The sequence below is a fragment of the Watersipora subatra genome, chromosome 4 (assembly GCF_963576615.1).
Source record: "Watersipora subatra chromosome 4, tzWatSuba1.1, whole genome shotgun sequence".
Lineage (NCBI taxonomy): Eukaryota > Metazoa > Bryozoa > Gymnolaemata > Cheilostomatida > Watersiporidae > Watersipora > Watersipora subatra.
The window spans coordinates 36,622,692-36,639,844 of NC_088711.1; the positions used below are offsets into that span (position 1 = coordinate 36,622,692).

Below are 17,153 nucleotides of genomic sequence, written 5' to 3' on the forward strand. Positions count from 1 at the left end.
ACATAACATCGCAGCTAAACCGCATAGACGGAAGAGAACAACTCTCTTTCAGTGCAGCTGATGCATCAGGTGCAGTGCGTCTTGTGACAAGCTGTTGTTTTGTTCGTCCCGCTCGCCGGGGGACAACTCCCCAAAACAACAGTTTGTCAAGACAGGCTAAACGCTGGGCACCCAGCTAGCATTTTATATAATTGCATGAAGAAATTGACATGCTCATATATACATGTGATACTATGCATCAAAACCTGTCTTGTTATGTTTTAGCTACAGAAAAATGGGTAACAGTCGAAGCTCTCACAATTTCTCTTCCTCTCGCAGTGCCTCTCTGAGTGATCTTCCTTACAAACTAGCTTCAACAAGCTATAATTCCAAAAAAAGCATGTTGCCCGGTTTGAACGCTTCTTCCCAGCCACGAGAAAATAAGCTATCAACTCGTTCATCAAGTGTAAGCTCCTTAAATGATAAAACTAAGCTAGACTCATCTAGCGTTACTGAAAAACCTGCGGCTGTAAAAAGAACATCAACCATTGCGGTGACAAGACAGCGACCACCATCTAGTCAACCCACGCCCCGACAATATCCTGACTCTAAACCTTTGGGGCCTCGGCAATTCAATAATGACTATTTGCAGTCGGACGTTAAGAAGCTTTTTAAATCTACTGACAAAAGATATTCTCAAGCACTGATACAGAATGCAGATGATGCAGATGACACGCTTGAAGGTTTAGATGCAAAGTTGGCAATCCTTAAAAAGCAGCGGTCCCAAGAAGATGTTGTTGATGCTGTTCAAGTTAAGAAAAGCAGAAAATCTAAAAAAGCTCCATTACTACCACTTCAAGTCACTAACCCAGATCCAAAGAATAAAATCTCTAGCAGCGAGAATGGAGCAGATGCTAATCATAATACAGGCAGCGAGAACTTCAACAACAATAAAAACAGTAGTAGTCCAAAAAAGGGTTCGATGAATGAAATAAAAAAACCTGCGGGAATGGCAAGAAAAAGGTCAGCTGCTCCAGCTCCTCCAAAATCAACTTTGAAGTCAGCAGTATCTCCACCAACAAAATCACCAAGCAACGCAAATGGCAACTTTGAACATCCAAACGATTTCCCAAATGGGATACGAGCAAGCCAACCAGTTTCTATCACTGTGGAAGAAACTGTAGAAAAAAACGACAAAGAGAAAACGGTTAGAGAAACCCCTTTGAGCAGTGATCCTGGAAAACAGTCAGACCCGCTCTCAGATGAGTTTACTGCGGTAGAGAATGCACTAACTCACAAACAAGAAGTATCACCCAGTCTTTTGATAGTAACCATAAAAGATGAAACTACTACCCAAAGTTTTCCTAATAATACAGAAAGTATAGAACCAAGTGTACAAAAGACGATAATAGAGCGTGAAATGTTCAGCTCAACAAAGGTCAGCAGCAACAGAAAGCAGAGCCGAGCTCCTCCAGCTCCAACTACAACTTTGTCAGAATTGGGCAGCCATAAAGCAACCAAAAACTCGGACCAAGTTCTAGGAATCCGTCTGGCAGATGAGGATACGTTCACAAAAGCTCTGATAGCAGAAAGTACTACAGCAGTAGAAATAAAAACAGAAGATGGTGGCATCTCACCTGTTGACATTGCAGTCCAGTGTGACCAATCATTGTTAGCTGAAGAACAACAGAACGGCGATCAAACAGGAAACATTCAAAAGCCTTCAATTAAGGAGAATGCTAAGAAAGATTGTGCAGCAAAATCAGATGAATCTTTGCCAGATAACAGTACAACTAGCGATGAAATTAAGACGATTTGCATAACAAAACCCATAGAAATTGCTAAAGGCAAAACTGATGATGCTTTACCACCACTTACAGACAAGGAACAGGAAACTACGGACCTGTTGGAAGCAGAACGTGTTTACTCACATTCCACTGTTGATGATAAATGGGGTGATAAGGAAAAACTAGTGGATGAAACTGCACCACTTCCAGAAGTTGTACAGCCAAAAGTTGAAAATAATACACAAAATGGTGCTGATATAACTCAACAAAGTGTTGACAGTGCAGAAACTGAACAGGATACCATCATTAATGTTAAAACCGATGCTGAAGAGATGCTGGTAGATACCGTTCACCACAGCACAACTGATGTTGAAATAACTGACCAACCCAACTGCCCAACACCTCAGTCCTACCTAAATGAGCAAAAGAGAACGACTGAAGCAGACGTCTCTAATGAAATACTAAAAACTGACCGTTCACTTCTCACAAAGCAGCCAACAGAAGCTTCTGATGGTGTAAACATTCCTAAATTACAAAGCAAAGTTGAGGCAACGACAGTTGAGGTCTCAAAGCATCTGCCAAGTCCTACTAGCATAGATTGCCATGAGTTCAACCTAATACCAGCTGTACCATCTCAAGACCCTGTACCAGATACCCATGAGAGCAGTCCGAAACATGTAGAAAACTCTCCACACCTTAAAACAGAAAATTTTCACCTAAACTCATCTGCGCAATTGCAACATCTTGCACCAGACTCCCATGATCTCAGCCTCAAATCTTTTGAACAATCTCAAGATCTTGTAGGAGACCCTACTAAGAGTGCCTCACCGTCTGTGACTCTACACTCAAGTTCAAACATATTTGTTCCAGATGTAACAGATCACAGTAAAGAAACCAAGAAACATAAAAGCAAATACACTGGCATATTTCGTATTACTAAAACCATGAGAAGGTTTATGTCATCAGTTGGTAAGCCATCTAAGACCCACAATGAACCAGAAGATGTGCCTGTAGATGAAGAAGTGAAATTTTCGACTGATAATTGGGTGCTCGCAGATGGGAACAGGAAACCAACGCCGCGAAAAGAATACAAGCCAACATGGTGTGATGAAGATGCACAAAATAAAATTGATCTTCAAGAACAGCCCACCACAGAAGCCGATCAAAAAACAACTGAAAAAGCTGAATTGACTGTACAACCAATAGATACTGAGTTGCCTAAAAATAATGATCAGCCATACCCAAATGAAAACTGGACACTTGGCAACAAGGAGGCAGTTCATACTTCACCAGACGATCGGAAACCTGAACCAAATCAGCAACAAGAATTCTTACAAGTAATAAGCTCAGCACCAGTAGTGCAACAAATGAATGAGTTCGGGAATTTACAAGAATGTGCTAAGGATACTAGAGTGGAGTTGAGCCACGCAGAACCAGATGTAAGGGTCAAGCAAATAGAATTTACCGAGACCAAATTGAGTCTTCTCGATGTGCCGAGTAGCATCAACAAGGATCAGTTAGTAAGTGACGAAGATGATCAACCCGAGGTTGTTAGAGATGACATAAAACCTGATTCAAATATTGATGGTGCTAACATGGAAACTCCTGGCAAAACAAAACTTGAGCCAAAATCTGACAATAATTCAGTGCTAAACCCAGATGAAACGGCGAAAGCTATTACAGAACAATTGCAACCTGGTGCACTCTCGCCAAGGAAAGAGGTAATAACTCTTTCGAAGGCTGAAGTCGGTATATATGCACAACCACGAAACATTGCTGATAAGTCCTCTATGGTAATAGAAAAGGCAGAAATGTACACATTTGAAGGAAATAAACCTGTACGGGTGGATGAACTTGCTACAACTGCTGAAACAGTGACATTACGCAGCAAGCATAAATCTTCCATCACAGACAGACAAGAAGCTGAGGATGCTAAACACAAAAATGCGGAAAGTACCCCACAGAGGTTAGTAGAGACTATGGGTCTTAACCTTTTTTCAGTTGACAATTTTCCCATTGATCGTGTATTACAGGCCACAGTATGTTACCGCATAAGCACATAGATGCTATGAAAAGTAAACAGTGTTTAGAAGCTAAATTTTGTGTGATAATAAGAAGTAAAATGACATCACTAATCGTATTCCGTTGCATGGGTTCATCTAAAGAGTAGTAGCATATGTGCACAACCAGTTCTATCCACAAAATGCTTACCTTCTCCAATGCCATTGCTTGCAGGTTGTCATTGCTTTACAGTCGCACATATATGTAAATACATTTACTGGCCGCTTACCAAAACTGATGACTGTAGATTCGGGTGCCTACCCAAAAAGTCGAGAACAATTATGCTACATAACCAATGCTTCCTAGAAAACACCTTGATAATATTGTTTTCTTACTGGAACTGCGCATTTGTGGGACTGTTAGTATTTTATGTTCATAATGTGTCATTAGACCCATTCACGAGGATTTACATTACTTGTGGCATTCGGTCATTGCAAGTATTCACTCATCGGTGTATCTTTTGAGAAACTTGAATAAGTCATGACAGATTGGTTAGAGTTAGTATTTGGAAAGTTAGTTAGTAAAGGTGCCACTAACTAGATGCAAACGAACAAATAAATTCAAAGGTGTTTCCATACAAGGCTGGATTGGTAATCATTCTGTCAGTTGCGAGCTGGTGATAACATGAAATGACGAAAGAGAGCCAGTCTAAGATTTAAGGTTAATACGCTAAATCTACCTCTGCATAACTGGTATTGCTTTTGTTACTAGCGATGTACAACAGATCAAAAGAAGCTCTTCATCTTTAGCATTTATGACACCCAAAGCCTATGGTTCCTCATCGTCGGTCTACCGGCCCGTGTCACAGATTATGTCTGCCGTCGCTCCAACATAGCGATACAAGGAAGCTTGCTATGCAACATGTTTGAATTGTAAGTCGAGTCAGGTAGGCAATTATTCTACCTTGTGTTGATCTTATCAGGTTTCATTTAAAGACATTGAATACGTCTGCACTCATTGAATTTCAGATCACAAGTCATTCTGCTAACCTAATAGAAAGTCATGCAACAATTCCTTCCTAACAGCCCTTTTAACAACAACATCTCTTTGAATGAAGTCACATCTGAAAAATGGCAACTAATCACAGACTATGACTAGCTTGGAAAACATTTAACAGGATTTTATAAATACTTTTATTTTATAATATTTTGAATTGTGTAGTTGTGCTCAAAACTGAGTACTTGAAACGATTTTGATATAATTCAAACATTAGCACTCTATGAAAGATTGCCGTCGTATGTCCTATACTAGAGCTTGCGTTATTTTCGCTGGTTGCGTATAGACTATTCAACTGCTAACAAAGTAAATTACTAGATGTAATCTGTATTTTAATATCTAAATGATTGGGTTAGCTTCACACTGCTTTGAGATTGTCCCTGGATTAAAGTTTTCATAGCAGTCCAAATACTTTATAAGATTGAAAGTGTGAATAACTCTATGTATATAGTTGAAACATTATTTTTTAATTCTCTCAATAGTGTCACCATTGTAGTTGTCTGCTCAGATCATTTTTCTTATCAAGGACAGATAACACCAAATCACTTATTGATATTCAATTTCATATAAACTGGATTGTATCAAAATGCACTAGTCTTTAGACAAGTGCATGTTGCTGTTTCTAAATTTACACCTGAGTCGGTAAAATGCAACTATTCTACCTTTGAAATAGAACAATCAGTAATGAAACAATTAAAATGGCCTCATCAGAATGAAGCTGCCACATGACATCATTTGCTAGCAAGTTAACCGCTTCAGACTACCTTAGGCCCCACACTTGTGGTGACTCACCAAACCAAACAGCTCTGCCAGGACATCATACAAATTGACTACCCATTTAAATGAATTTATTAAAGGTTCAAAGTGGAAGCGTATCATGTAGCAGCGTTAAAAATAATAAATTTGGACCTGCTGATTCACTCCACACTTTAGATGGGGAGGCTATGGCAAAGCAGGTGCTATGTACCATTTACGCTCGTAGTTTCCTCAAGAGAAAATTTAGAGTGTAACGAATGTGCTAACAGTATTGAAAATGTTTTGCTATCTATTGTGACGTAGACTCGTGTTTTGTAGACACGAACAAGCACATGCCTCCAGTTCCGACAGATACCAGTCTAGACATTACCTAACACAAAGACTAACCAGAAACCATCAACGAGAATGAAGTTTATTTTTTACTTGCTGTTCCCCCGGCTCTATTATTGTTATTCGTACTTTTTTATCGCAAACATTATTTTCATACAAATTGAATTTCAAATAAATATATTACATGAAATGTCAGCACACATGAACAACCTGTCCAACAATGGAGCACTATATGATAGATTGAAGATTGAGCAGCACAAGTTTCTCTAAATGAACATCTCCAAACCTTTTTAGATATCTCTAGATACTGAACAAGTCAAGTTAAGGTGTCAAAAAGGATGTTGGAATGCATCTGGTTGTGAGTCTCTATATAAAAATAGAAAGATTTAGGAAAGATTTATAAAAAGGCAGTAAGATGGAGTATGCGCAGTGTAATAGCAGTGAGGGCAGGCTTTTCGTTGAGTTGTCATGACTCGCATTTCGTCATGACTCGCATTTCTAATTATCAGCTTGCCTCCAACTTGACCTCCTTTTTCATGTGATTTCGCCGCAGCATCTCTAACAGAAAAGGACAGTATTAGTCAAATTTACAACAAAACAATGCATGCAAGATGTTGGATCTGTAGATTTATCTCCTTGTTATTCTTGATTATTAATAGTAATTATTTTGCCTTTATGATTGCTCTTGTAGCATAACATACCCCAACTACTGACCAGGTAGGTGTGGCCTAAGCATGAGGGTACTAACTGTGCTTTGGCTGCATATAATTTTATACATAACCAAGAGGCTTTAACTAAACATGCAAACAGAAGTAAAATTGAGACACCTCACATCTTCAACTACTTGCAAGTAGTTGCACACATACAACGGACTAGCGAATACGGGGTCTGCTATTATACTGGATAGCCATTCTAGAAAGAAAGCATATGTAACTTCTATTGTGACCAACATTAAACTATAACTGTCACGAACAACTTTTATCGTATTTATTAGGTAAATCAGACACGCTGATTCCGATTTTGTACTCAAAATAAAGATTAGTCCACTAACCTTCAGTCATTTAGGCTTTTTTAAAGCGTTTCAATGTCCGTTTCGAAAACAACACAATCGGCATTACAAGCTCCGCCCATAAATATGTGACGAAACCTAGCTTTTTCAGGAACGGAAGTTAGCAATGTTTAGTCGATTTAGAATAATAGAGATGGGTGTCTTAAAACCCATTGTTATCTAAATCCAGCCTGAAAAATAATTTCAGTTTTTTATGAATGGTATATAAACTATTTAAAATTGCTCGTAGCTTGTTACATGACATTTAAATGGGCTGAACGCCGAGAAAAATGAGCTCAAAAAGCGCTGTTTTATCACAAGCTAGCGTTGTTATCACGCTTTTTTCAATATGCAATGCTAAATAGCTTATCTACCTTTCAGAAAAGACTGATATTATTTTCAAGGCTGAATTTAGATATTAATGGATTTTAAAACACCCATCTCTATTATTCTAAACCGGTCTAAACATTCCTACGTAACTTCATTTCCTAAAAAGCTAGTTTACGTCACGTATTTATGGGCGAAGCTTGTTATGCCGATCGTGTTGTTTTCGAGACCAATATTAAAACGCTGTAAAAAAGCCTTCATTACTCTGAAAGTTAGTGGACTAATCTTTATTTTGAGTACAAAATTGGAATCAGCGTGTCTGATTTACCTAGTAAATATGATAAAAGTTGTTCGTGACAGTTATGGTTTAATGCGAGCAGCCTCGACTATGGGTATCTTAAGCTCTACCCATGTTATAACAGGGAAGGTACTGAAAGTGCTTAGCAGCAAACCAGTACTGAATGGTTTTAGCAGTTGACAATGTTGCTCAAATTGACGCAGCAAAAAGAAGTAATCAATTAAACTGGCCTACCTGCGGTGGCTATTCTCCCTTCAGCTACAAGTACGTCGCACAACACACCATGTCGTGCTCTATATGTATTTTCAAGCCTCCAATAGAAAAGCATCTCATATATCTGAGCTCGGATATCGCGAGGTGACCTGTACTCTATTTCATTCAGCTTGTCTATCAACAAAACATGCTAAAAGGTTAGTTGGAAGATAGGATAACTTAAACTTATGCTGGTCACTTCCGGTAACTTGGAGATTCTTATCACCATTGTTAAGTTTTTATAAACAACAGAAAGTATTATTTTCAGACCAAAGCTGATAAGGTATTCAGGCCGCGATCTCGGAAAGTGGAGTCGAGTCACATTTATGAAAATAGCGATAGCAAGTTAGTAAAGCTAGAAAATTTACTCTTATCTAGGCCAATCAAATATGCTCTTTCAAAATCTGAATTGGCTTTAGCCAATATAAGCTTGAAACATTACAAAGTTGCCCCACAAAGCCATTGCTATGAAAACAGGAGAGAATTAAAATGGTGTCACACGAGTCAAACAATAGTTTTTTCTCACTGGTTCAATTGATAATAAAGACAAACAATACTTTTAAAGAATACTTTGGGACTGTAACAGATACAGAAAGTTGAATAAGAAAGTTTAGATGCCGGTAATTTACCGCGTTCAATTGGATAATTGATGCTGAAGTTGACTATGACAAAATAATTACAAGGCTAGACGAGCAGGAAGCCATTAGAGTTGAGACTGCAACAGTTAACTTTATTCATGAAAGTGAGCTTCAACTTTATAACCAAGAAGTCGACCTTCCAAGTTACACTCTTCATTGTAAATGTTCTTGCAAATTGGGCCCAGAAAAGTCTAAGTGTATCACTTAATTTGAAAATGATGAAATAAGTCTCTCGAGATGTGCTTGCTCTGAACTATCCAGCAGTGAGTTGGATATAAGTACCTCAGCTAAGACCAAGTGTAGGTTTCCTGCTAGTAAAAACACTGTTTCTACTAAAGGGGCTAGTAATACACTTAGGCAGAAAGCTAGAACTGTGTATAAACATCGTAGTAAGCCCGTACACAGACTTATGTTTGCATATACGTACCGTAAATTCCGGCGCATAAATCGAAAATTCGACACAAATTTCAAGCTTAAAAATTCCTCCTTGACTTATATGGCGGGCACGATTTTATGACATGAATTCTCGTGAATTTCAACTTCAAAACCATTGCAAATCAAAAGTATATGATATGAAATATAGGGATTTATTTACAAGATAGTAAAATACTAGTAATCCTACTCAACATACACGTAAGATGGATCAAACACAAAGTCCTATTCTTCACCATTCAAATTGTCATCACTAGGATTCTCTTTAGGAATAACGTGTTTTTGTTAAATTTAATGCTTTCTCTGTAGTACCTGCCTACAAGCCCAAACTTCGGTAACCCATTTGACAACTCACTATTGTCCAACTATCCTTGTTCTTGTACAAAATAATTATTTTGCAATCAAGATTCAAGATTCCAAGAATCAAGATTCCTAACAAAGACCCATCTTGAGGCATGACTTTTCTGTTAAAAATGTACATATTATCAAAACTGGCATTATTGGAGAGGCGGGCCAATACGATGGCGAAGTATTGATTTTCGGGCCATGTGGTCTTCACTAGAACTGTCGTCTCTCGTTCTTTTGTTAATTGTTTTACATATTGCCAACAGCATGAAAAAAATATGGGTGTTTTTGCTGATGGCGTTTTGGAATGCCATTTCTTTAGCTCCGCATCGCCCGCCTCTGATGCCGACTAAACTATTAGCGATCAAACGATTTGAGCCAGAGAAGGGGGTCGACTTACAGAATTTACGCTATATGCATACTATCTGTGTTAAATCACTACAAGTCAGTCCAGTCAATCATTCCAAAAAAGTTAAATAAAATATCACATATGAACAGTCCATATGCTTTCAAATATTCAAGAATATAACAATAACAAATCCAATTTTCAGCAATCAACAAATTTGGTTGTCAAGCTGATATTATACATGAAAATATAAAAATGAGAACTTTTTAATTTAAATATATTTAGATTCAGTGAAAAATTCTGTCCTAGAACCAATATTTTGTTAGCAACAAGGGCTGAATTTAGTGGTGGTTGCTATGGTGATTCTAACTAAACCAAAATTTCAGCACAAATCTTTTGGTTTAGTGTTTCACACAATTTTTAAAAATATGTGTAGACTTTTGACTATAAAATCAGTTCATAAAAACAATTTTTTGCTGTGAAATTTGTAGAATTGCCTGTTTAGCTGAGCAACTATTAAAATTTTAATAACTTCCGACTTAACCCCACTTTCGGAGATCATGAGCCATTTTGCAAAGCGAGAATTTGTTATTCATATTTCTAAGACCAACACATGCAACTCAAAACCAAACTAAAGAGCTTAACTTACCCCTAAAGGACTAGTTCATGAGCTTTAAAATATCACTATATCTAGATACCGGGAATATTTATCAACACAAAATAGTACCATGAAATTTCTTCACATAAAGAGATAAGCGGACAGACAAATCATCAGTCCACCGATGCCATAGTTGAAACAATACGAATATGAAATGTTAAATGGTTGAGAACCTTCAATATATGTACCTGCAATTATTCGCAAACTAATAACATTTTCCCAGGTTATATTACGCAATAATTTATTGCAGTCAAACCTTTGCTTACAATTGTCTTAACATACAAATTTTTCAGCATACGACATAAAATTATGTTTAATTATTTATGAGCAATGGGCACACATCAACCAAATGTGAAATCTTAATCACTTATCAACTGAGAACATTTCGCATTTAAAATTCATCACACAGCCACAGAAGCATCAATAGTAGAGACTTCCTGATACAAAATAACTGTCAGGAAATTTTACACACATTTGACATACGTGACCTGCTTGCTGTACATTTATGTAATAAATTTAGAGGAAGTTGGGTGAATAATTGAATCATTAAACAAGTAGATTACTGCCCATCACTCATATGACAGGAGAACTTAAACAGTGCATTCGTTATGATTTTAACTCACAATAAAAAGAACAGACAACTCCCTGCATTGCTCAGTCATTTCTACCACTGCTTACTAAACTTGACGAAATGCTTGTCAGAAAAAGTATATGATTGTGAGTCACTCTTGATGTGCTCAAGACTAATGAAAACTGTCCCATTAGAAAGATTAGGCCTTGCTCGCTGTCTGTGGAAAGTTTTAGCTTGAAGGAATCCTGACATGTTGGGTAAATTACCAAAATAAAACGCTATATGTGATAATCATGAGAAAAATGGCCTTACTAATATCCACCCCCAAATCAAGTAGTGGTTAATGAGTTCTGCTGAATGCAACTTTACCTTCTTTAAATCCAAGTTTTCTAGCTACAAATTTCCATGACATAAGACTTCCACTTGTTAGCAAACTTTGTACAACCACATCTATGTCCTCATCGGTAACATCACCTGCAAGCAACATGTACTCAATACCACTTAAGGTCAGCTGCAGATATCATGCACTACAACAGCGTTCTGCCCAAGACACGGTGTGCAGGCTTACCGAGCAAGCGATAGATATCACATGTGAATTTGTTTCCTTCTTAGCATCAGTACATGTATTAAACTTTTTATCAATGTTTCAGTACATCTGGTGGCTAGTCAGAGCACTTCTGAATCTATCAAACCTGATTACCTTAAGCTTTCGATGAGCACAGTTAGTGCGCATAATACTTAGTGCATGCAATTTTTAGTGTATGCAATACTTAGTGCATGCAATACTTAGTGCGTATAATACTTAGTGTGTATAATACTTAGTGTGTATAATACTTAGTTCGTATAATACTTAGTGTGTATAATACTTAGTGCTTATAATACTTAGTGCGTATAATACTTAGTTCGTATAATACTTAGTGTATATAATACTTAGTGTGTATAATGCTTAGTGTGTATAATACTTAGTGCTTATAATACTTAGTGCGTATAATACTTAGTTCGTATAATACTTGGTGTGTATAATACTTAGTGTGTATAATACTTAGTTCGTATAATACTTAGTGTGTATAATACTTAGTGCTTATGATACTTCGTGCGTATAATACTTAATGCGTATAATACTTAGTGTGTATAATACTTAGTGCGTATAATACTTAGTGTGTTTAATACTTAGTGTGTATAATACTTAGTGTGTATAATACTTAGTGTGTATAATACTTAGTGCTTATAATACTTCGTGCGTATAATACTTAGAGCGTATAATACTTAGTGTGTATAATACTTAGTGCGTATAATACTTAGTGTGTATAATACCTAGCGCGTATAATACTTAGTGCGTATAATACTTAGTGCGTAAACATTATAGCCAATAAAAACATCTACAGTCAAACCACGTAAAGTTAAATTATTCCATTTTAACATTTGCTCCACAAGTAGAAACCATCTCTTGTTGGAGCAAATATTCTTATAGAAAAACATTGCACTTTGGTTAATTTGTTTTACAACTTGAAAGTTCAACAGTAACAACTTCAGCTAATTATATATTGTTTCACAACAAATGTATTATATAAAATAGTAAAAAACTAAAACAAAATGTAAAAAACTGAATCAATGATGGGATGATTAATTGAATGATGCTCTCATAGTTACCTTGCTTTTATGTTAAAGGCAGGCTAATTGAGGTGCTGCCTTAGTAATACAGGAGATGGATGGTTTGTGGGTAGAGGTTATGAAGCAGAGCTAGTCTAAACATGTGAACTTAAAATCAACATAACAAATGTGTATTAATTTTTCTTTTTGTAGTTGATAGCTTTACAAGATCCATCTTAAAATACCAGCCTCTGCATATTCTATTGTTTCCCCACTCTCTTCTCACATTACTTTCTTCCTAATGCTAACTACGAGAAGACTGAGTTGTTTTTAAATAGTTGATCTGAAGATGTTTGCCCATGATTTTTCATTAGTTTTGATTTTACTTTTTAAAGAGAAATTGCTTTTTTCTTTTATTCATTCACTTCTACCACTCGTACCCTCCTTGAGTTCTAACATCTTTAAACTCAAAAAGGAGGGTATGATGGTATATTAAATATTATTCTAGTACAAGAGAACTAAACTACACGAAGAAGAACTGCATACATAGATATTGATTTACAATGATTGAAAAGGCTACAGATGTCTATTTTAGATGTAAGCCTATTATATTGGAAATCCACTTTGAATGTTGAAGAAAAAAACAACAAAACTAAAAACGCTCTATCTACTAGTAGTCTACTAGTAGTCTACTAGTAGTCTTTGCTTTAAAATTATGATATAAAATTTGTCCCTTTGGTGACATTTTAAAGATAAACTTACACAAAACTTTAGTAGATTTTGTCACAAAGTATTGGTATTTTTCTATCATTTGTGATTGTTTTTAATGTTTGAGGTGATCTGACTGACAGAATGTTTCAAGATTAAAATCGACAAAACTCAATCGCGGTTAAAATGCTCAACAGAAAAAGACGTGCAAAATTGTGTCACTAAATGTTATCGTTGGAATAGTTTATATTTGATATTGCGTTCAAATTGCAGCGTTATGTGCCTCTATTTTGTTGGTCTCTTTGCAACTAGAGGCGTCATCATCACACTTTCACTTGATCTGAGCATTTTAACCGCGATCAAATTTTGTTGATTTTAATCTATAAACATGCTGTTAGTCAGATCCCATCAAACACCAAAAACAATCACAAACGATAGAAAAATACTGATACTTTGTGACAAAATCTACTAAAGTTTTGTGTAAGTTCCTCTGTAGGGCACAAGGTTTGATGATGATGTGACAACTCCCTCTGCTGATGTTTACTTTGACAGCTTAATCCATTCAACTATTACACCGCTGACCCTAGCCTACGAGCTACATGTACGCATGACCTACATGTTGGCACACCTAACATCACCACCTACTTGTTTGAGGAGTGATAGTACTTTTTGTCTGAGATTCAACTGGAAGAGGTTTTGAGGGTGGTGGTGGTGTGGAGTCCAATGCATCCACCAACCATTTGAAATCAGCTAACAGAGCTGTTCTGAACTCATTGAACCCATTTGGCCCCTTCGTTGCCAAAATATCGAGAAGCTTCCTGTTCCGGCCGGCAGTTGTCTGGTTGCAGTAGAGAATTTGTTCATATTCTTCCTAATAACAATAGAGTACGTACCACAATGCCGATCTGCCGTTCATGACCACTAGTTAACACGCACGTATAACTGTATGACTTACTGATCTACATAACACAATATACATACATGTAGTATACAACCTAAGGTTACACATCTGCACAAATGTATAAGCTTACGATGTGCTTGCAATGCGATGTGTGATGCTATGAGATTTCATAATAATGTAGCCTCGCAGGCTACTGAAATAATACAGTTATCCACCCTTGTATCACAGTTGAAACTCAGTGCTGCCCTTTCTACTCAGACTTTAGAATCAGTAGAGTAGAAACCACCAGTTAGGAAAAGACATGACTGAGATTAATGTCTAGTGAAATAACCTTATTTATGAAACTCGCTAATCTATGGGCGTTTCATTTTCTATCAAATTTTATTTATTTTTATAGGAAAAGTTACACGTATATGCATTACCTGTGAGATGACATATTCCGCGAGAAGGTAATCACACACAGGATCTGGAAGAAGATCTCGGACAAGTTCAACTCGATTCTTTTTTAACTTGTGAATGTGAACAGAATCTAGCCAGTCTTCCTTCAAGTCCATTGCATCTCACTAGATATTAGCATAGCTGCTCATTATATCTCACGAGATATTTAAAAAACAGTTAATGTTTAAATATACTACCCAACAGACCACCATATACTACCTAACAGACCACCATATACTACTCAACAGACCACCATATACTACCTAAGAGATCACCATATACTACCTAAGTGACCACCATATACTACCTAACAGACCACCATATACTACCTAAGAGACCACCATATACTACCTAACAAACCACCATATACTACCTAACAGACTACCATATACTACCTAACAGACCACCATATACTACCTAAGAGACCACCATAGTCTACCGAACAGACCACCATATACTACCTAACAGACCACCATATACTACCTAACAGACCACCATATACTACCTAAGAGACCACCATATACTACCTAAGAGACCACCATATACTACCTAACAGACCATCATATACTACCTAAGAGACCACCATATACTACCTAAGAGACCACCATATACTACCTAACAGACCACCATATACTACCTAACAGACCACCATATACTACCTAACAGACCACCATATACTACCTAAGAGACCACCATATACTACCTAACAGACCACCATATACTACCTAACAGACCACCATATACTACCTAACAGACCACCATATACTACCTAAGAGACCACCATATACTACCTAACAGACCACCATATACTACCTAAGAGACCACCATATACTACCTAACAGACCACCATATACTACCTAAGAGACCACCATATACTACCTAAGAGATCACCATATACTACCTAAGTGACCACCATATACTACCTAACAGACCACCATATACTACCTAAGAGACCACCATATACTACCTAACAGACCACCATATACTACCTAACAGACCACCATATACTACCTAAGAGACCACCATATACTACCTAAGAGACCACCATATACTACCTAACAGACCACCATATACTACCTAAGAGACCACCATATACTACCTAAGAGACCACCATATACTACCTAAGAGACCACCATATACTACCTAACAGACCACCATATACTACCTAAGAGACCACCATATACTACCTAAGAGACCACCATATACTACCTAAGAGACCACCATATACTACCTAAGAGACCACCATATACTACCTAACAGACCACCATATACTACCTAAGAGACCACCATAGTCTACCTAACAGACCACCATATACTACCTAACAGACCATCATATACTACCTAAGTGACCACCATATACTACCTAAGTGACCACCATAGTCTACCTAACAGACCATCATATACTACCTAAGTGACCACCATATACTACCTAAGAGACCACCATATACTACCTAACAGACCACCATATACTACCTAAGTGACCACCATAGTCTACCTAACAGACCATCATATACTACCTAAGTGACCACCATATACTACCTGAGAGATCATCATATACTACCTAACAGACCATCATATACTACCTAAGTGACCACCATATACTACCTAAGTGACCACCATAGTCTACCTAACAGACCATCATATACTACCTAAGTGACCACCATATACTACCTAAGAGATCACCATATACTACCTAACAGACCACCATATACTACCTAAGAGATCACCATATACTACCTAACAGACCATCATGTACTACCTAAGTGACCACCATATACTACCTAAGTGACCACCATAGTCTACCTAACAGACCATCATATACTACCTAAGTGACCACCATATACTACCTAAGAGATCACCATATACTACCTAACAGACCACCATATACTACCTAAGTGACCACCATATACTACCTAACAGACCATCATATACTACCTAAGTGACCACCATATACTACCTAAGTGACCACCATAGTCTACCTAACAGACCATCATATACTACCTAAGAGATCACCATATACTACCTAACAGACCACCATAGTCTACCTAACAGACCACCATATACTACCTAACAGACCGCTGTAAAGACATCAGCTAGCATACAACAATATTAGACGTACTTGCTAATTGATGAATAGTTGGAGCAGTGTAATAAAAATACTCACTGGGTCAATTAAGTGGAAGGCTGTGAGAAGTAGTTACAATCTTGACAGCCTCGTCTTAATCGAGCATGAAATATTTGATAAATTAATATGTGATGGAGATTTGTGGCACCTGGTATATGTTATTCTATGTCAGAAAGTATACGACCTGGTAAGGGGTGATGAAGCACTGCAGTCTACAAAACCTAGGTTTTAGCTGTGATACCAAGCATAAACGTGAAACAAATACATTTACCCCACACACTCTTTCTATGGTCACCAACACACCTTTAGATAAAAAGTTTATTAGGTGTACGTATAACACACATATTATTGTATAACAAATAGGAATAGTTTAAACATCAAGTGCACTACAATGAGCCGATTACTAGATGGAAAGATAAAAACACTCTTTGCAGAGAAAAAATTAATTGTTTTAGTGACATTCACCAGAGATTGTATGTAAGTCACCATGTAGATACAATTCAGTAGTATGTACCTTGGTGAATGCTCAGCATTGCATGGGTAACAACAATGTTTTTGCACAAAAAA

The 17,153-nt window shown here is 37.1% G+C and overlaps 2 protein-coding genes and 1 long non-coding RNA gene across 3 annotated transcripts; 2 read left to right on the forward strand and 1 right to left on the reverse strand.

Annotated features, from left to right (window-relative positions):
• The first annotated feature begins 274 nt into the window (after positions 1–274).
• Positions 275–3,491, forward strand: LOC137394205 (enolase-phosphatase E1-like). Its single transcript, XM_068080926.1, has 2 exons — positions 275–3,374; positions 3,481–3,491. The coding sequence occupies exons 1-2, from the start codon at positions 275–277 to the stop codon at positions 3,489–3,491; spliced, it is 3,111 nt and encodes a 1,036-aa protein (XP_067937027.1).
• Positions 3,492–3,532: 41 nt separating this feature from the next.
• Positions 3,533–6,018, forward strand: LOC137394754 (uncharacterized). Its single transcript, XR_010978367.1, has 3 exons — positions 3,533–3,732; positions 4,539–4,713; positions 5,898–6,018. It is a non-coding gene; the product is annotated as an uncharacterized lncRNA (long non-coding RNA).
• A 12-nt stretch (positions 6,019–6,030) lies between these two features.
• Positions 6,031–16,798, reverse strand: LOC137394753 (death domain-containing protein CRADD-like). Its single transcript, XM_068081516.1, has 6 exons — positions 16,626–16,798; positions 14,446–14,586; positions 13,768–13,993; positions 11,194–11,298; positions 7,817–7,969; positions 6,031–6,467 (listed from the first exon to the last, which is right to left on the reverse strand). The coding sequence occupies exons 2-6, from the start codon at positions 14,575–14,577 to the stop codon at positions 6,415–6,417; spliced, it is 669 nt and encodes a 222-aa protein (XP_067937617.1). The 5' UTR covers positions 14,578–14,586; positions 16,626–16,798; the 3' UTR covers positions 6,031–6,414.
• Between the last annotated feature and the right edge of the window lie 355 nt (positions 16,799–17,153).